The following is a 15,379-nucleotide window of genomic DNA, read 5'->3' as shown; positions in this document are numbered from 1 at the left end:
AAATTTCAGGACAAAGTGAGAAAAAAGCTGTTGAACTTCATTGCTTGTTATGAAACTATGCTGACATACAGTTGTGCAACCTCAGAGGTACTCCCTGTCTCAGCTGTTCTATCAGTTATCGGGATGATGTTAGCAACTCTCCTTTCTAAAACTTCTTGAGTGAAGAGTCCCATATAGGCCTCACCTACTGGTCACCAAAGTAATTGGAAAGACCCTCCAGAACTCTTTCAAGTGGTTGCTTATTATTAGTACACGTAATGGTTAAACCTTGCATCTACTTGGAGAAGTATGAGTACTGTATATTGGATCCCTTCATTAAGTTCCAGGCACCCATTTATCTCCATAAATAGCACAAGCAACAGTAGCTGTTTACATCTTGTTGAGTCAAAGTTTACAGCTTCTCATGAGATTCACTTACATGATACTGTGTTTCTGTATTTGCTTTTAAACATGAAGCAATCCAAACCGGGAAGGTTCATTAAATTATTTGATTCATTCAGAAAAATTGAAGCACAGATTTTACTGTACAGGTCATTTAACACAAATGTCTGAGGATATCCTCTAGAAAACTTCTGTCAGATAAATTTTATATATTCCCTGATTCGTTTCTCATCTCAGAATGCAGTCATCTACCTGCCAGTCAAAGTTAAACAAAACTTCCTGGCCTCTAGATAATCATGGTGTGGAAGATTTTTCAGCAGCCTGAAGGTACAGTTTTTCATTCCAAACCACATGCCTAGCCATCTCTGGCTCCAAAAAGGAGATCTCTGTACTCTGTATTTGCCTTTATTTATTAGACTTGCTAGATGAAAATATGCACCAGGAACTTATTATTGTTTGTGAATAAAATGCCTAAGATATGCCAGGCTAATTACATATAAATTTAATTATAATTTTTAGTTACAGATAGCACTGAAAAAAATACTTTAATTCATGAAATATGATGACCTAAGTTTAATTCTGTAACATTTATTTATATTGGGAGTACTTGCTTTCAAATGCAAGATGTTTAGGAGAACAACTGCCTAAAAAATGTCGTGTTTGATGTATATTCAGTTCTTGCCAAATTAAAAGGAGAAATATATTTGACAGGAGTTTATAAATGTTTGTATATGTTAGAATATGTTATATATTAGAATCTACCTCACAGTAAGAAAATTGTTTTAGAGGGACATGGCCTCAGAGCCTGCTATGGTTTTTTGTTTGGTTGTTTTTTCTCAACTAGTTGAGAATACTTTACCTGCAAAATTCCATGTATCACGTTCATACCGTCAGCCTTTACTAAATTATTATGGTGACTTTGTAATCATTTGGGTGTTTTATTACTTTAAATTCACTGGCATATTCAAGGTAATATTTCTTAATAAACAAAAGGCCTGTTAAATGAGACTTAAAAAACTCTAATTTTCTTTTCTTCCAGCTACTCCCTTCAACCAGCCCATTAAAACCAATGTCACCTCAGTGCATCAGCAAGTGCATGTGGAGAGCACCTCTTTAAGAATTAGTGTCACATAAACATAAGATCTTTCATATCCTTGTAGAATGGTTTCCATTTCGCAGAAAGCCAGACTGACAACAATGCAACAGACTGTTCTTATAAAGGGTAGATTTTCCCATATCAGAATTCTTAATATTTTTCTGTGTTAAAAAAATATACCTTGAATATCACTGACACCGGTAAGACACCAATCTGGTAGCCAAGTGACCTGGATTCAATTCCCAACCCTCCCAAAGACTACTGATGCCATACAGGATGAATCATGTATCCTGGGATTTTAGCAAGCATTTGGCACTTGCCTGAGCTTACCATTGAGGCAGCCAAGGGGACTTTTAATTTAGGCCAGCATTGATCACTTCTGAGAATCTTTACTTTAACTTTCACAGAATCACAGAATCAACGAGGTTAGAAAAGACCTCTGAGGTCATTGAGTCCAACCTGTGACTGAACACCACTTTATCAACCAGACCATGGAACTAAGTGCCACATCCAGTCTTTTCTTAAACACCTTCAGGGGTGGTGACTCAGCCACCTCCCTGGGCAGCCCATTCCAATGCCCAATCACCCTTTCTGTGAAGAACTTCTCCCTAATATCCAACCTAAACGTCTCCTGGTGCAGCTTAAGACTGTGTCCTCTTATCCTGTTGCTGGCTGCCTGGGAGAAGAGAGTGACCCCTACCTGGCTACAACCTCCTTTCAAGTAGTTGTAGAGAGTGATAAGGTCACTCCTGAGCCGCCTCCTCTCCAGGGCTAAACAGCCCCAGCTTGCTTAGCTGCTCCTCATTTTGCATTTGCTGTATTATTAGCTCTGAAGAGGAAGATAACTATATGCTATTGTAGGTAGCACTTATTTCGTGAAATATCTTTGTCTGTGTCACCTATTAAACTTCAGCTTTTTGGTGGAAGGAGCAACCTCCTGCTATGATATCAATGCACGATAGCTGACATTACTGAGCTAACTCTGAGCTGCATCTCATCTGCACATCACCACAGATAACAAAAAATACATTTCCCAAGGGCAGTCCCCATGTCACTGTTAATGCAAAACATGTTTTTATTATTTCAGAGTCTCCATGTATTCAACGCAAACATTTTTAACTATATCCTATATCATTTATCCTTGATTAAACCTCTGGTAGATAGTTAATCATTAATGATTTCTTTACAGTGGCTGTTCAAACAGCTCATTCATGCCAATGACATATAAAATTTCACAGACGTGTTCTTTAATTGGATTCATTTATTTCTAATCTACTTAAGTCCTCACTACTGTAATGCTTGACTAAATAGACATTAAACTCACTTATTTAAACCGCTAAAATAAATTTGAGATGTATTCTATGAATAAAAATATTTGACTGAATACATGTAATACCATTGTTATTGTGTACTTAACTGAGCAGAAAATATTGGAAATAGCACGTTAGATAGCTCTTTGATATGCTTGGACAAAAGGATTTGAGAGGACCCTGATGATTTTTTGGCAGAGATTAAAAATTAACAGGTTTCTAAAGACTAAGGATTTCTACAGCACATTAAGGTATGTAGTAAGGAGAACCAACAGGAACTCCTCATGATTTTCATGGGGTTTGGATGTTGTCATTTTAAATCCAAGCACTGTTTCAGAGATAAAGGCCTTATACTAGTTCTGTCCCCTCATGGCAAGGGCTAAAACCAGCTAAGATGCTTTCAAGATTTGACTGATCTATGTTTTGTAAAAGTAACTGAAAAGTTGGCACAAAATTGGATAAAAGTCCTATATCTGGATGTTTCATTTCACAAAATACACTTATGTAGCTATGGACTCTAGGATATCAGGGACATATACAACACTCTTCTCTATGGGGCTTAAAAGCCTAGTTTTAGATTTTTATTTCTAAAACTAGTGTTCTTAAACTCTGTTTTGGTGAAGAATCCTATAATCTCTATGATTCTCCACTTACACTGAGAAGTTTCACAAAAGTAAGAAGAATCACGTTGCAGAGTGGTCACTGATATAACACAGACTGCCCTGTGTGTAAGAAAATGCATATCACAGCATAACTATGCAGTAAATGAGGATTATAAAGATAAGGATTATACCTCATACTATACATAAACCCCTCATGCTCTATTTCAAATATTGTATATTCTGACCATCTTATCTGAAAACCTGAAAAAGTTTAGAGTGGGACAGCAAAGATGATGGGCTTAGAACAGCCTCGATATGAGAAACAATTAAGGACTCTCAAGCTGAAAAAGGTGACTGGGAGAACAAATGGTAAATTATGAGCAACATAGAGAAAATTATTAGGAAGCAGTTTTTCACTTCTTCTTCTAACAGAAGAAATAGGAGCTATGAAAAAAAAAACAAAACAAAAAAGATGGCACTTTCACCAAAAAAAGGGTCTTTCTTATTACATTTACTTAACCTTGGCAAAAGCTCACAGGGTTTCAAAAAATAAACAGGTAAATTTGTGGAGGAAAAAAACCTCCAAAAAACATTGACAACTAATACTCTCAAAGATCTCACCTCTTTCTAGGAAATCATTTGAACTTCTCAAAGACTGGGAGAAAGTACTGGATACTTCTCCTATTTTTTAACTCTTTCCAAAGTATTTCCCATGGTCACTACCAGTATGTGTCTGATTCTGTATAGCTGTTCTTATCTTACACTCTATACCACAGTAGTTAAGCATTTTTGTACTTCAGTTCCTTTGAAACTGTGAAGAGTGGTCCTGGCAATTTGCTGTTATTACTTTTAATAATTTACTGTAAAACTTAAGTTGGTGATATTTCAGGTTTTATCAACTCCTCTATGTTTCCCATAATAAAGATTTGTTGTGACAACGTTCCTAAGATCCTAAGGTTAATACTTGAAAAATTAATTGGCTTTTCTGTGATGACTTTCCATATAAGCTTTTGGGATCTGGGAATAATTTGTTGGAGACAAACATTTGTGCTTGAAAAATTATTTACTGTTCATTCTATTTGTTCCTCTTTGGAAATTTTCTATCTGCATGCCTCATAATGTACTTGCCCATCATTTCAGCCTTCTTTTTCTGATCAGCTGCTCCTCACAGTGAAGAGGCATGTTGAGCACAAAAGGATTCATGAACTTTTTCTGGTGAGGATATCCCATTTACAGTAGATCCCTTTCTCTTTCATTGGATTAGTCCTTCCTTGTCATAAGACTTCCACTTTTCTTAGGAAGCAATATTTTTCTAAAACAAAAGTCTTTCTGATTCGCTTGTCTAAAGTTTCTCAGGTTTAGCCAAGGGAGAGCACTTTGCCTCTGAGGGCCATAATGTGCCATTATCTACCAAAAAAGCATGATGTAATACTTAACTACTTTTCAACTCAGCCCTCTTTTGCTTAAATTTTAAAGATAAGGGAGGAAGACAGGCACGGACTCTCACTGGAGTTTTGGCTTTTTGGTGAGAATGGCTTTTTGGGTTTTTTACAAATTAATATACCTGTTTTCTCATTTCATTTTTGTACAAGAGTTAGACTGCTTTTTAGCTCCTTCCCATGCACAGCCAAATCTCTACTGCAGCCAAATCGCACCCACATTACTAGCCACTTGGGTCTAAGTCTCTGTTCATATCGCCTTGGTCATCCAGCTTTGATAGACATACAATGTACAAAATTTGATGTTGTTGAAACAGGAGACAAATAGCAAGAAAGGACAATATCATGAGGCCATAAGGTAATACATAATTCTCCATTTTATTTGATTCTTCCCTAGTAATCACTAATCTTGTCTCCTCAAAGTGTACATTATACATGGTTGTATTTATTAAGTGGGTCCGTTAAATGTTAAAATTGATATAGGATAACTTGTTTCACTACCTAGACTCTCTGGGCCACAGAATAAGTTAAACCACTATCTATTGCAAAAATACTGCTTGCCCCACGTCTTCTATCAAATTCAAAAGACTTTTTTGATGGTTAGGTTAACAACAATTCATCATTAACATACACAGTTCAAGAAATGCATGCCCATGTTAAAATCCAGCTTATGAAACGGAAGAATGAGTCTCCAGTGGGTCAAATGATTATAGGTAGTAAAATAGTTAATAGGAATATCTAAAATTTCTCAATAAATAAATAAAAATAACGTAATAAAACACAATAACATCTAGCTTTCATCTTCTCTGGAAATCTAAATCTATCATCTGCCTAGTACCTTTGTCTTCTCGGTCATTGCTTTGACTAGGACAGGCAGAGGCCTTAGCTGGCTTTAGTCATTCTGTTGTCACTGTTTCACATGCACATTCATCAAGGGTTTCTGAATGCTTAGAAGTGTCTCTGACTAAGCAGAGACACTTTTATTGTTCCCATAAAAATGTCCACAGCATTCATGCAGATCAACTCCACTGCCAACCTACAACTGTCTTTGGACCAACACTACAGCCAATTTGCAGCTGAAGCAACTGAACACTTGATTTGGTTCATGCAACAAGTCCGCTATATCACAATGTGTGAAATTTACTGTGCTTGTGGTGATCGCTTCTGTAACACATACAGAGCAACTCCAGAGTATCACACCTGTGCAAACGGTGCTGTGCACCTTCTACCTTATTGCTTTCTTGAACTCACTAAATATCCCCATGGAAGCCCTAATAGCATGTTCCCATATTACACAGTTATGGTCACGCAGGCAGGCGGTTTTCTTTGGACTGAAGCCATGTCCCCACCCCCATTGCTGTTTTTTTATAGACCAGAAAGCACCAAGGAGTCTGATTATCTTTTGGAAGGTGAAAAGTTTTCTTTAACTCTCCTGCTAACAGCTTAGGATCAACAGAATTATTTTGGGCAACACTGTTCAGAAGTTTGGCTGCAAATGGGAGGATGCAAAAGCAGCCTCTATTTGAGCAAATACTCTATTGAGATATGCCTCGTGAAGCAGTCATTAAGAGTTATTATTTTGTTCTGTGTATGAAACAGTCTTTGGAAACAACAAGAGAAAAATATCATGCAATGCCTTTGGGTGGATTTTAGCTAGCCAGGGCTTAAGTCAGAGGGAGAGTTTTCTATAGCAGCAGCCCAGGCTACGAGCTGCAAACCATAGTACAGAGACGATCAAAGCTACAGGCTACTTGAGAACAGGCTGCCATCAGGGCACGTTCGCTTGCTCACTGACAGCACAGATGTAAGAACATTGAATACTGGATGGGTTTAAAGGTCTTCACACTAGGTTATGTCAAAATATCTGTACAATGCTAGGGATATAGCCAAACTTTAATTAGTCAGGCATTTGAGTTTCCATAGCTGCGCTAAAACTTCTGCAGATAATAGCTTTTATTTTCAACATTGCTGCCCCCAAGATTTATACACAGTGGTCTGTAGCTGAAAAACTATGGCTGTTCTTTATTAGGTCCCAATTCAACACAGTAACAAATGTGTCCTTCAAGTCATCTCTATTTGGCAAAGCCAAGGACTATTCTCATTTCTAAGAGTGTGTCTAAGGGTTTTTTTGTATTTCAAAACTGAATTCACTAGGATATTATCGTGTACTGAAAGTTATGTCTAAGCACTTTTAGAGCCTGACATGCACTCAAGTGCTTTAGTAAATCAGGACTTCTGAAATCTAATTGCACTAAGTGGATCATAACAAAAGACAAGAACAGGAATAAATTGTCTAACTGTGTTAAAGATCATGAGATTGATTCCAGAGTTCAGCCATCTCGAAGGGTCAGACGCTATACCCTTGTTCACACAGAGCAGTGCCTGCCTCCATAAATAGTGTCATCAAAGTGAAAGGGGCTGCCTCTGAAGTAACCCACTGAATACGAACATGTGTGCTGGAGCCTGGCCCACACTGTAAAGTACAAAAGAGAGGTGAGGGAAGAGAATTAGATTTTAAACAGATACTTGTCACTGTTGAATGGACAAAGGAGTTTTATTTGTTAACACTTAATTTAGGCCATGTCAAAATGTCACATTTGTGTGTGTACAAATAAAAACTAGCAAGAACAACATAATGTAAAGGCAAGATCTTGCTTCAGAAGCAGTTTAGTAACGTATCACACCTGTTGTACCTTCTGATAATTACAGTGAAACAACGTGGGAATGACAGCAGTACTGAGATGCAGCACAGAGCAACAAGAGCAAACATGCAACAGATTGAGGAAACAGAAGCAGAGCTAGTAAAATTGTAAGCCTGCTTAAGGAACATACTGGTGCTGTTATGAGAGCAGGAGCCAGTTCTGCATCCGGTTTTGTGCAGAGTATCAAGAGAGCGATAGCATCAAGGGAATCCTTTGATAGTGGACGGCTTGGCCTGTCTCTTCTGCACAGCTACTAACACAGTCCACAGACAAGTTACAAACGTGATGTGGTAAAACCAGCAGCCACTTTTTCAACTTCCTCCTCAGCATTCTGAACTATCACAGAGCGGTAAATATAACTCTAAACCCCATGGTCTATTGTCTCCCCCACTCTGCCACATAGGGAGGACCACTGCGACTGACCCCCAAAGGGACTGAAGCGCCCAGCTGCTGTAGTGATGTTCACAAGTCTCATTTATGCCATTCAGACTGCAGAAGGGCAGAGTAAGGACAAAGTGTGAACAACCTCTCTAGCAAGAACAGCTGTGCTACAGTGTACAGTCCAATGCTTCCATGTAAAGTAAAATCTGTGGCAGTTTACCTTAGACCATAAACCGTGGCGCTTTAGGAGTAAGAGTCCCTGGAGCAGGCCCTATACCTTTCATCAGTGAATTGAGGCAGACAGCTGGAGATAGTAATTGCTTCAGCTGCTGCCCCTGCTGAATGTGTCTCAACCCCAGACAAACATTTTACAAGATCTGTAACTCAGTGTTTGGGAGGAGAGTGTTTCCAAAGGCAGCACAGAGAACGGGCAAATGATGAACTGGAAAGCATTTGAAGTCACCCTTCTTCCTAGGAATAAAGACACTTTTTTGCAATCTTGAATTTTGTGCCATGTGAGAGTCTCAGCATGCATGCATTTAAACTAATGACTGGAGGGTTTTTTTCCATGGGGCTGAGCTGCAGTCCTTTTATCCTTTCTCTAACAAATAAAACTTTTCATAGGAACAGTGACTCCGGGCTCTGGTTTTAGTGCCCTGGCCATTACAGTCACCTGGTTTAAATACAAGCATAGAAATTTGGAGTGAATTAAACAAATGGTAGCTAAGAAAGTCCCTACATGAACAAAGAAAAACTATAGAAATGTACTGTGAACACCTGGAAAAGCCTGTCTCCTGTTTGCAAGAAATACATAAACAATGTTCCTGGGAGACAAGTCTGTAATAAAACTAATGGTGAACAAAGAGAATACTGCAAGAGGATTCTTCTGCAAGAGCTATACTTCAAGAGGAATCCTTTTATATTTTTTTCTTCAAGGCATATGCTTCCCAAACATTCTGATTTATTAAAAAAATTCCTCTATATATTTACATTGCTAATCCAATTACATGAATGATGGTAGGCTTTGCAGTCAGAGGAAAAGTACATTGCAGACTGAACAGAAAAAATGTTCTGTGCACAACTAAGCAAGTGGCAAAAATTCCCATTAATACAGAGAAATATAAAGGAAAAGTAGCAGGGAAAATTTACTATTTACAACTACTAAAGAAAAAAACCGAAACATTATCCAGTTAAAGTTACAAAGCCTTATCTTGAATATTACATGTTGGATGACTAAGCTTGTTCATACAACTAGTTTCACTAATGATATGAGAAAGTATAAACAGGATTACTTCTGCAAGCAGTAACTTTCCCAGTGTATTCACTATCCTTCACACTCCATCACACACTTGGGAGATACCAGATAACCTATATCTACCTTTGACTAAGAAGAGAACGATGTGGCAATTCCAATTAGGTCAGTTTGAAAGAAATTCTCAAGAAAGGTAGGCGTATGGGTGTGGAAATAAATTTTTGGATTCTCCCATTGACTAGGAAGAGACAGATGTGAGACCTGATGTCCTAGAGAGAGGACAAAAAGAGGATTTCTATGAAAAGCTATGAAAATACGTAACTGTCCAAAATATGGGGAGAGCTTTTTTTCTGTGTGAAACACGAATTTCCTTAAAGCCTACTCAATATTCCAGGAAGGACTGCTTTTGAAGTCTGAGCCATCACACATAAAGAGAGTACCTTGCTATCTTTATCATTTCAAATCTGGTAGTACACAAAGCTATGAATAGTGATAATAATTCAAAGGTGAAGTGTGTAGATACAATTAATGGTTAATTTATTCTAAATTGCATTGACCACATTGTTGGTAAAACATTTGTCAATATGGCAGTCATTTGTGAAATAATCTTTCAAATAAATTGCATTCAGTTTGTGTTCCTAATCAGGTCACCTGGGACTATATCAAATACATGCTATATCATTAGAAGAGAGATTAATCACAATTAGGTACCTAATCCGTGTTATCTGTATATGTCACCACTATTGCTATTCTTTTAAATGATAAGGGACAACAAAATGTATATAGGAAAGTTTCTTTAGCTTTCTCTGGGGACAAATTATTATATTTGCCCATGCTCAGAAAATCAAAGGATTTTTGCATTATCCATTTGTTTAAGAGAGGGTTGTTTGCGATCCAAATATAAACTTAACTTCAGCAGTTGCATTCTCTATTAATTGACTAATACTTGAGTCCCTTTATATGATAAACATGCACAGCTAATAATCAATGATATGGTAACTGTGTGTACAGAACAAATAAGAAAAGAAACAAATATTCTGTGTCTGTACTCACATTTGCCAAGCAGAATACAAAGAAGAGCAAATATGTATGCTTTAAAGATGGAGTCCTTAAAGGTCATTTATATTAATTTTTGATACACTGCTATTATGCAAAAAAAAATCACCTTTCCTCTTATTCCTAAAATGCCATTGCCACTGTGCCGATTTAATTCAGTATATATACTTATTACAAACATTTGTTCTCAAGCCTAGAATTCACGTTCTCAGAGCTCGAGAATTATGGAAAATGAAAATCACCTCTTTTTTATTTTTTTTTAACTGAGGTGTGGGGAGTTCTTTCTTTTTCATTCTTTCCTTTTTCATCCTCAATACCACCCAGGTGAGCTGGGAAGTTACAAGGCAAGAGATTCTCCTTCTTCCTGCTCAGCCTGCACTGAAACTGCTCCAGATCAGTTTGGCACTTATGGCACTCAGTATCCTCTCCTTTCCAAAACAGAGCACTCAGGCTCCTCTCAACAATGAGAAAAAGCTCCTTATCCCATGAGCAAACCGAAAAAAATCCTGAGTCTTTCCCTGAGTGAAGAAGTACTGTGCAAAGGAACCAGGGACCCAGAGAGTCAGAAATTTGCAGCACATCTTCCAAAGCTTATGACCCCTTTTGCGATTTTCCTATTTCCTATTTTCAAATTATTTTTTGAAGGGAGTCATCCCATCTTTCAAGTTCTAGCTTGCAATCCCAAATGTGTAGGATTGCAATTGTGTTATTTCAAAACAAAAAACCACTAGTTTGTACCTCTTTCACTCTCTCCTTGGCTTCCACACACAAGAGTCTGTATGCAAAGGTTTGTATTTCTGTTCTGTAAGCATGTTCTTCCCCTTTGGGTTTGTAACAGGACCTGGCTGCAGCACACAAATTTGTGCCTGTGCCTCTATGAGGAGCTGCACCAGGGGCTCTGCTACACACCCACTGTCGGGTGGGTGAAGCATGGGAGGAACCCGTGGTGCACACGTGTACTGCTCACTTCAGCCTCTCTTGGTTTACTGTAATAATCCAGTACCATCCTTAAGAAACTACAGTATTTATAGGATTTATACCAGCATAAAGTATATTAAACACTTGCAGATTTTGAGTGCTACAGGACCTTTGTCCAGCCCTCCTGGAGTGGCTGGACACCAGAGGAAAACCTCAAGTTCTCATAAACTCTCATTTTCCTCTACATTTTTCCCACCTATCTTTCTCATTTGAGTGATAACATCTTGACTCTGAATAGTTCACTAAGAAAATTAAGCCTGGTCTAGGTAGTTCAGCATCTCCCTGGCCAACTCTGCCACCATGAGCCTCTCCCTAAAAGCTCCCTCTACCTCCAGTTACCCATTTCAGAGGATGACTGCATCTCACTTTTTTAAAAGCCAGCCCTTTCTCTGCTTACAGCCCTCTGGCACATGGCAAGGCCCGTTCTCCCCATATGTTTTTTGCAGAGAAGTAGGATAATTATAATAATTATAATGATGATGATGACGATAATAATAATAATAATAATAATAATAATAATAATAATAATAATGCTCAAGTGGAAGCTATGCCTATCCCCCGGAGCAAGGGCAGCAATTGCAGCAGCAGCAGACCTGCTGCAGAAGCAAGCAGGATGCGATCTCTTCTTCTGCAACGCCCTAATGAAGAGCCAGGCAGTGTTGGTGTCTGGATTGCAGCCGTCGGCAGAAAGTGGCAGTTGCCGCAGCCAATGCTGGACCTCCCAGCTTTCAGTATTCCCACTTTAGCCACTCTGGCTCCCTCTCTGCCCTCCTGCCGTCCTCTGCACTCGAGGCAATTAAGGAAAGGGCGCAAGGGGAGACTTGGAGACTTACACCGAGTAACGAAGTTGCCCACTTCATTCTCTAAGGGACATCTTAAAAAAACTGTAGTCCTACTACATGTCAGTCTGGCTGAAAACAGGTTCTGAAAATCCATATACATGCACGAAAATATAAAGACGCTGCCTCCAACGATAAGTCAGCTGAGGCGGAGGAATCTCCTTCTTTGGGTACCGCTCCTGAGGGGGAAGCCGGCTTCCCTGTAGCACCGTTTTGGGAGGGCGGGAGAGAGTGCTCAGGCGCCCCGCCTCCAGGCGGCGGGGAAATCCCGCCCGGGCGCGAAGCCGCGGACACGCAGGGGCTGTCCGGCGGCTGCCCCCGCGGGTAGAGGCGCCCCGAAGCAGCGGGCTGTGGAGGCGCAAACGGCCTGCGAACAGGCTGACCGCGGTGCCCCCGACCTCGGTAACATCTGAGAGCTGACAGACACTTGGGCTGTGTGACACCGGTGGTGACCGCAGCACCTGTGCGCAGCCAAGGGGGTAGGATGGCACATGGTACAGCCAGTCATGCTGCTGGAACACAGCTCCGAAGGGTTTGTCTGACCGGCCCCCATGGGGGTACCAGAGTACGTGCTATGCTGTGCCAGCCTGAAATTCTGGTGCCGTGTCCATCACCCGGCAACTAAGGGACAGATTGAGCTGGATGCCCAGCTGGCTTTCAGCAGATCCACTGGGATGTTTCATTTCCACTCCAATCATTTGAGGTAGAATTCCGTGATTGATGTACACGCTTTTAGGACTAAAGAAGAGGGAAACGACGGATAATCTCAAATGCTCGTAGAAAAACAAGTAGCGTTTCCGGAACAAAACCACTCCAGTGTGCTAGTTGCCTTCGAGTTCCTTGTTTCTTAGAGTTACGATACGCTAATTTCCCTCTTTGCACTTCCCCGTTCACCTAAGGCAGGTGCTTGGACTTAACTGAGAAACATAAACGGCGAAAAATACAGAGAGGGACTGGTACAGGGAAAATGGACATACAAATGTTCAGAATAGCTAGAGCAGAGGTGATAACGCCTCTGCTGATAGGGGTCCTTGCTGAGGGAATGCCAAGGTATTACGCCGCATGCCTTTTTAAAGGGAATAAAAAGGATTTTTTTAAAGGGAAATCTCAGTTTACTCCCTACATCAAAGTGCTAACCCAAATATCTGCTTTTTCATGCAGGCGCAGTAACCCCTGTCTGACCATCTTAGAGCTCTACGCCCATTATGACCTTACACACCAAAGGGACTGATTATGCCCTAGCAGTGCATGCACCGTGACCCGCAGCCCCTTTACCACTCCACCAGCCGCACCTCCATACGTGACTACAGCCGTGGCCTACGTGTCGAGTCACTTTATTTTGGGAAGCATGCCTTAAACTGGGCTACCAAACCACTCGCCACCTGGGCATGCGAAAGCCTTAACGGCAAGGTCATAATGCTGTCATCGCTGCAGTTTTAGGAGAGGGGAGGCTTGTGCCTCTCAGACGCTTCCTATACCTACATTTGCCTCCAGAATAAAAAACTAAATATATGAATAAGAAAAAAAAAGCAGCAGCAGAACAGAGGAATATCCAGGCCCCCAGGATCAACGAGGTACCGCCGTCCTGACCGGTCGACCGGTCCTACGACCCTAATGAAACATCAGTGCTGCCAGCAGCAGCTACTGCCATGTCCAGAGGAGATGCTAACAATCACCATGAAAAACACTTGAAAATAGTCTGACCGAGCTTCCCCTTCCTCACTGGGCCTCTTTGTTTCAGTTTAAGTAGCATAGCTAGAGCACAACCTAGCCATCCACAAATACAGGGAGATGTATTAAGATATGCGGTACCTCAGCATTTACTCTATTTTTTTTAATTCTATTTGATTTTATTTTTAAAAAAGTTTAACTGACCCTTCTGGTCACCAACTTTCTTGTGGTTCACTGTAAGGATCACACTCCAAGAACAAAAAGGAAATCTCCAAGCTTTGATAGAGACTCTGGATGAAATTAAGAACTTCAAACCCCAGATTTTTGAAAAGAAAAACAGATGTCCTGTTTGTTGAGTATAAATAACTCGGTACGTGGAAGCCTTTTCTTTTACGCTGCATTAAATTTTATTTAATGCTGGGTGCATTTGAACAGTAAAGAAAAAAAAAAGGAAAAAAAGGAGGGGGCAGAAAAATATGTGGGTGACAAACCTCTAAATCTTTTCCTCTCTCGAAAGAGAAAGAAATAGGCAGACGGGAAACCCTTCATCTAGATGAAAGCGCTCAGTGTGTTTCCTAGCAGACCTGGCGAGCCTGCCCTGGTCAGTGCGGCGACGAGGCGGCTCAGCAGCCGCCACCGGGGCGGGGGGGAGAGGCGGGCGGGAGAAGCTGCCGCGGGCCCAGTCCGCAGCTCCCGGCGCGGGGCGCACAGGCAGGTGCCCATCGGCGGGGTTCGGCCCCGCACGGCCCCGCTCGGCCCCGCTCGGCCCCACGCAGCTCGGAGCGGCCCCAGGCTGACTTACGTGAGGACGTAGTTGACGCTGACGATGCAGTGCGGGCGGGAGGAGCGGCTGTTGTGCACGATGGTGGCGTAGCTCTGCACCCACACCCAGCCGCCGTGCTTGGCTAGGAAGCGGTAGTACTTGGTGGTCACTTGCCCTTTCACCAGCACTGCGGGGACAAAGCGGGGAGAGCCTCAGCGCGGCTCCCTCCTATAGTTGGATCAACCCCGGGAAGGGGGCGCACACTCCCCCCAGACCCCTATGGGCGACGAGAGGGGTTAGGAACCCTTTAGCATCACATGGGGAGCCGGCAGGAACAGAACCCCCCGTGGGCAAGGGTGACCCCCGGGCAGGGTTGATCTCAGTAGCTGAGATCGTTATCAAAGGCTAGTCGGGGAGATTGGTGGGGCGGGGCGGGGCGGCGGGGGCGAGAAGAGTGGCAACGGGGGACGAATCCTACCGACTCACCCCCATCCTGACATATCCTCATCGAGATTTAATTCTATAAATCTGTATTTGAGTTTTATCTCTTCTCTGAAAGGAAACTTACCGGAAATTAATATCCTTTTTATTCATCTATCCATGTATTAATGTCATCATGATATCAAAATAGAATAAAGAACATCTCTCTGAATCAGGCCCACTACTGCAGTCAAAATTAGATACATAGATAAGATTTGTGAGACTGGGTGGAAGTGGAACAAAGGTATTTGAATTTCACTGGCATGGCTTTTTGGAGCAAGAAAAAAGGGTTTTCCTAATCAGAATTTGAAGTGAATGGAGCTCCTAATGTTTGGGCAGGGCAGTGCTTGTCCTACAACCAGGAGATGAGGACGGAAAAATAGCTTTTCATTGCCGATCCCCCTCCATGTCCTTCTCGCCTCCAGCTTG

General features: G+C 41.2%; 1 protein-coding gene across 4 annotated transcripts in view; it reads right to left on the bottom strand.

Annotated features, from left to right (window-relative positions):
* SIM1 (SIM bHLH transcription factor 1) overlaps positions 1-15,379 on the bottom strand; it is a 53,390-nt gene that overhangs the window by 22,546 nt on the left and 15,465 nt on the right. For all 4 annotated transcript variants that reach the window (XM_027694547.1, XM_027694539.1, XM_027694531.1 and 1 more), the window contains one exon: positions 14,510-14,657. In XM_027694547.1, coding sequence (XP_027550348.1) covers positions 14,510-14,657 — 148 coding nt within the window. The remainder of the gene's footprint in view (positions 1-14,509; positions 14,658-15,379) is intronic.

The sequence above is a fragment of the Neopelma chrysocephalum genome, unplaced genomic scaffold (genome assembly GCF_003984885.1).
Source record: "Neopelma chrysocephalum unplaced genomic scaffold, ASM398488v2 Primary Assembly neopelma1_23b, whole genome shotgun sequence".
Lineage (NCBI taxonomy): Eukaryota > Metazoa > Chordata > Aves > Passeriformes > Pipridae > Neopelma > Neopelma chrysocephalum.
This window is presented reverse-complemented; position numbering and strand designations above follow the sequence as displayed.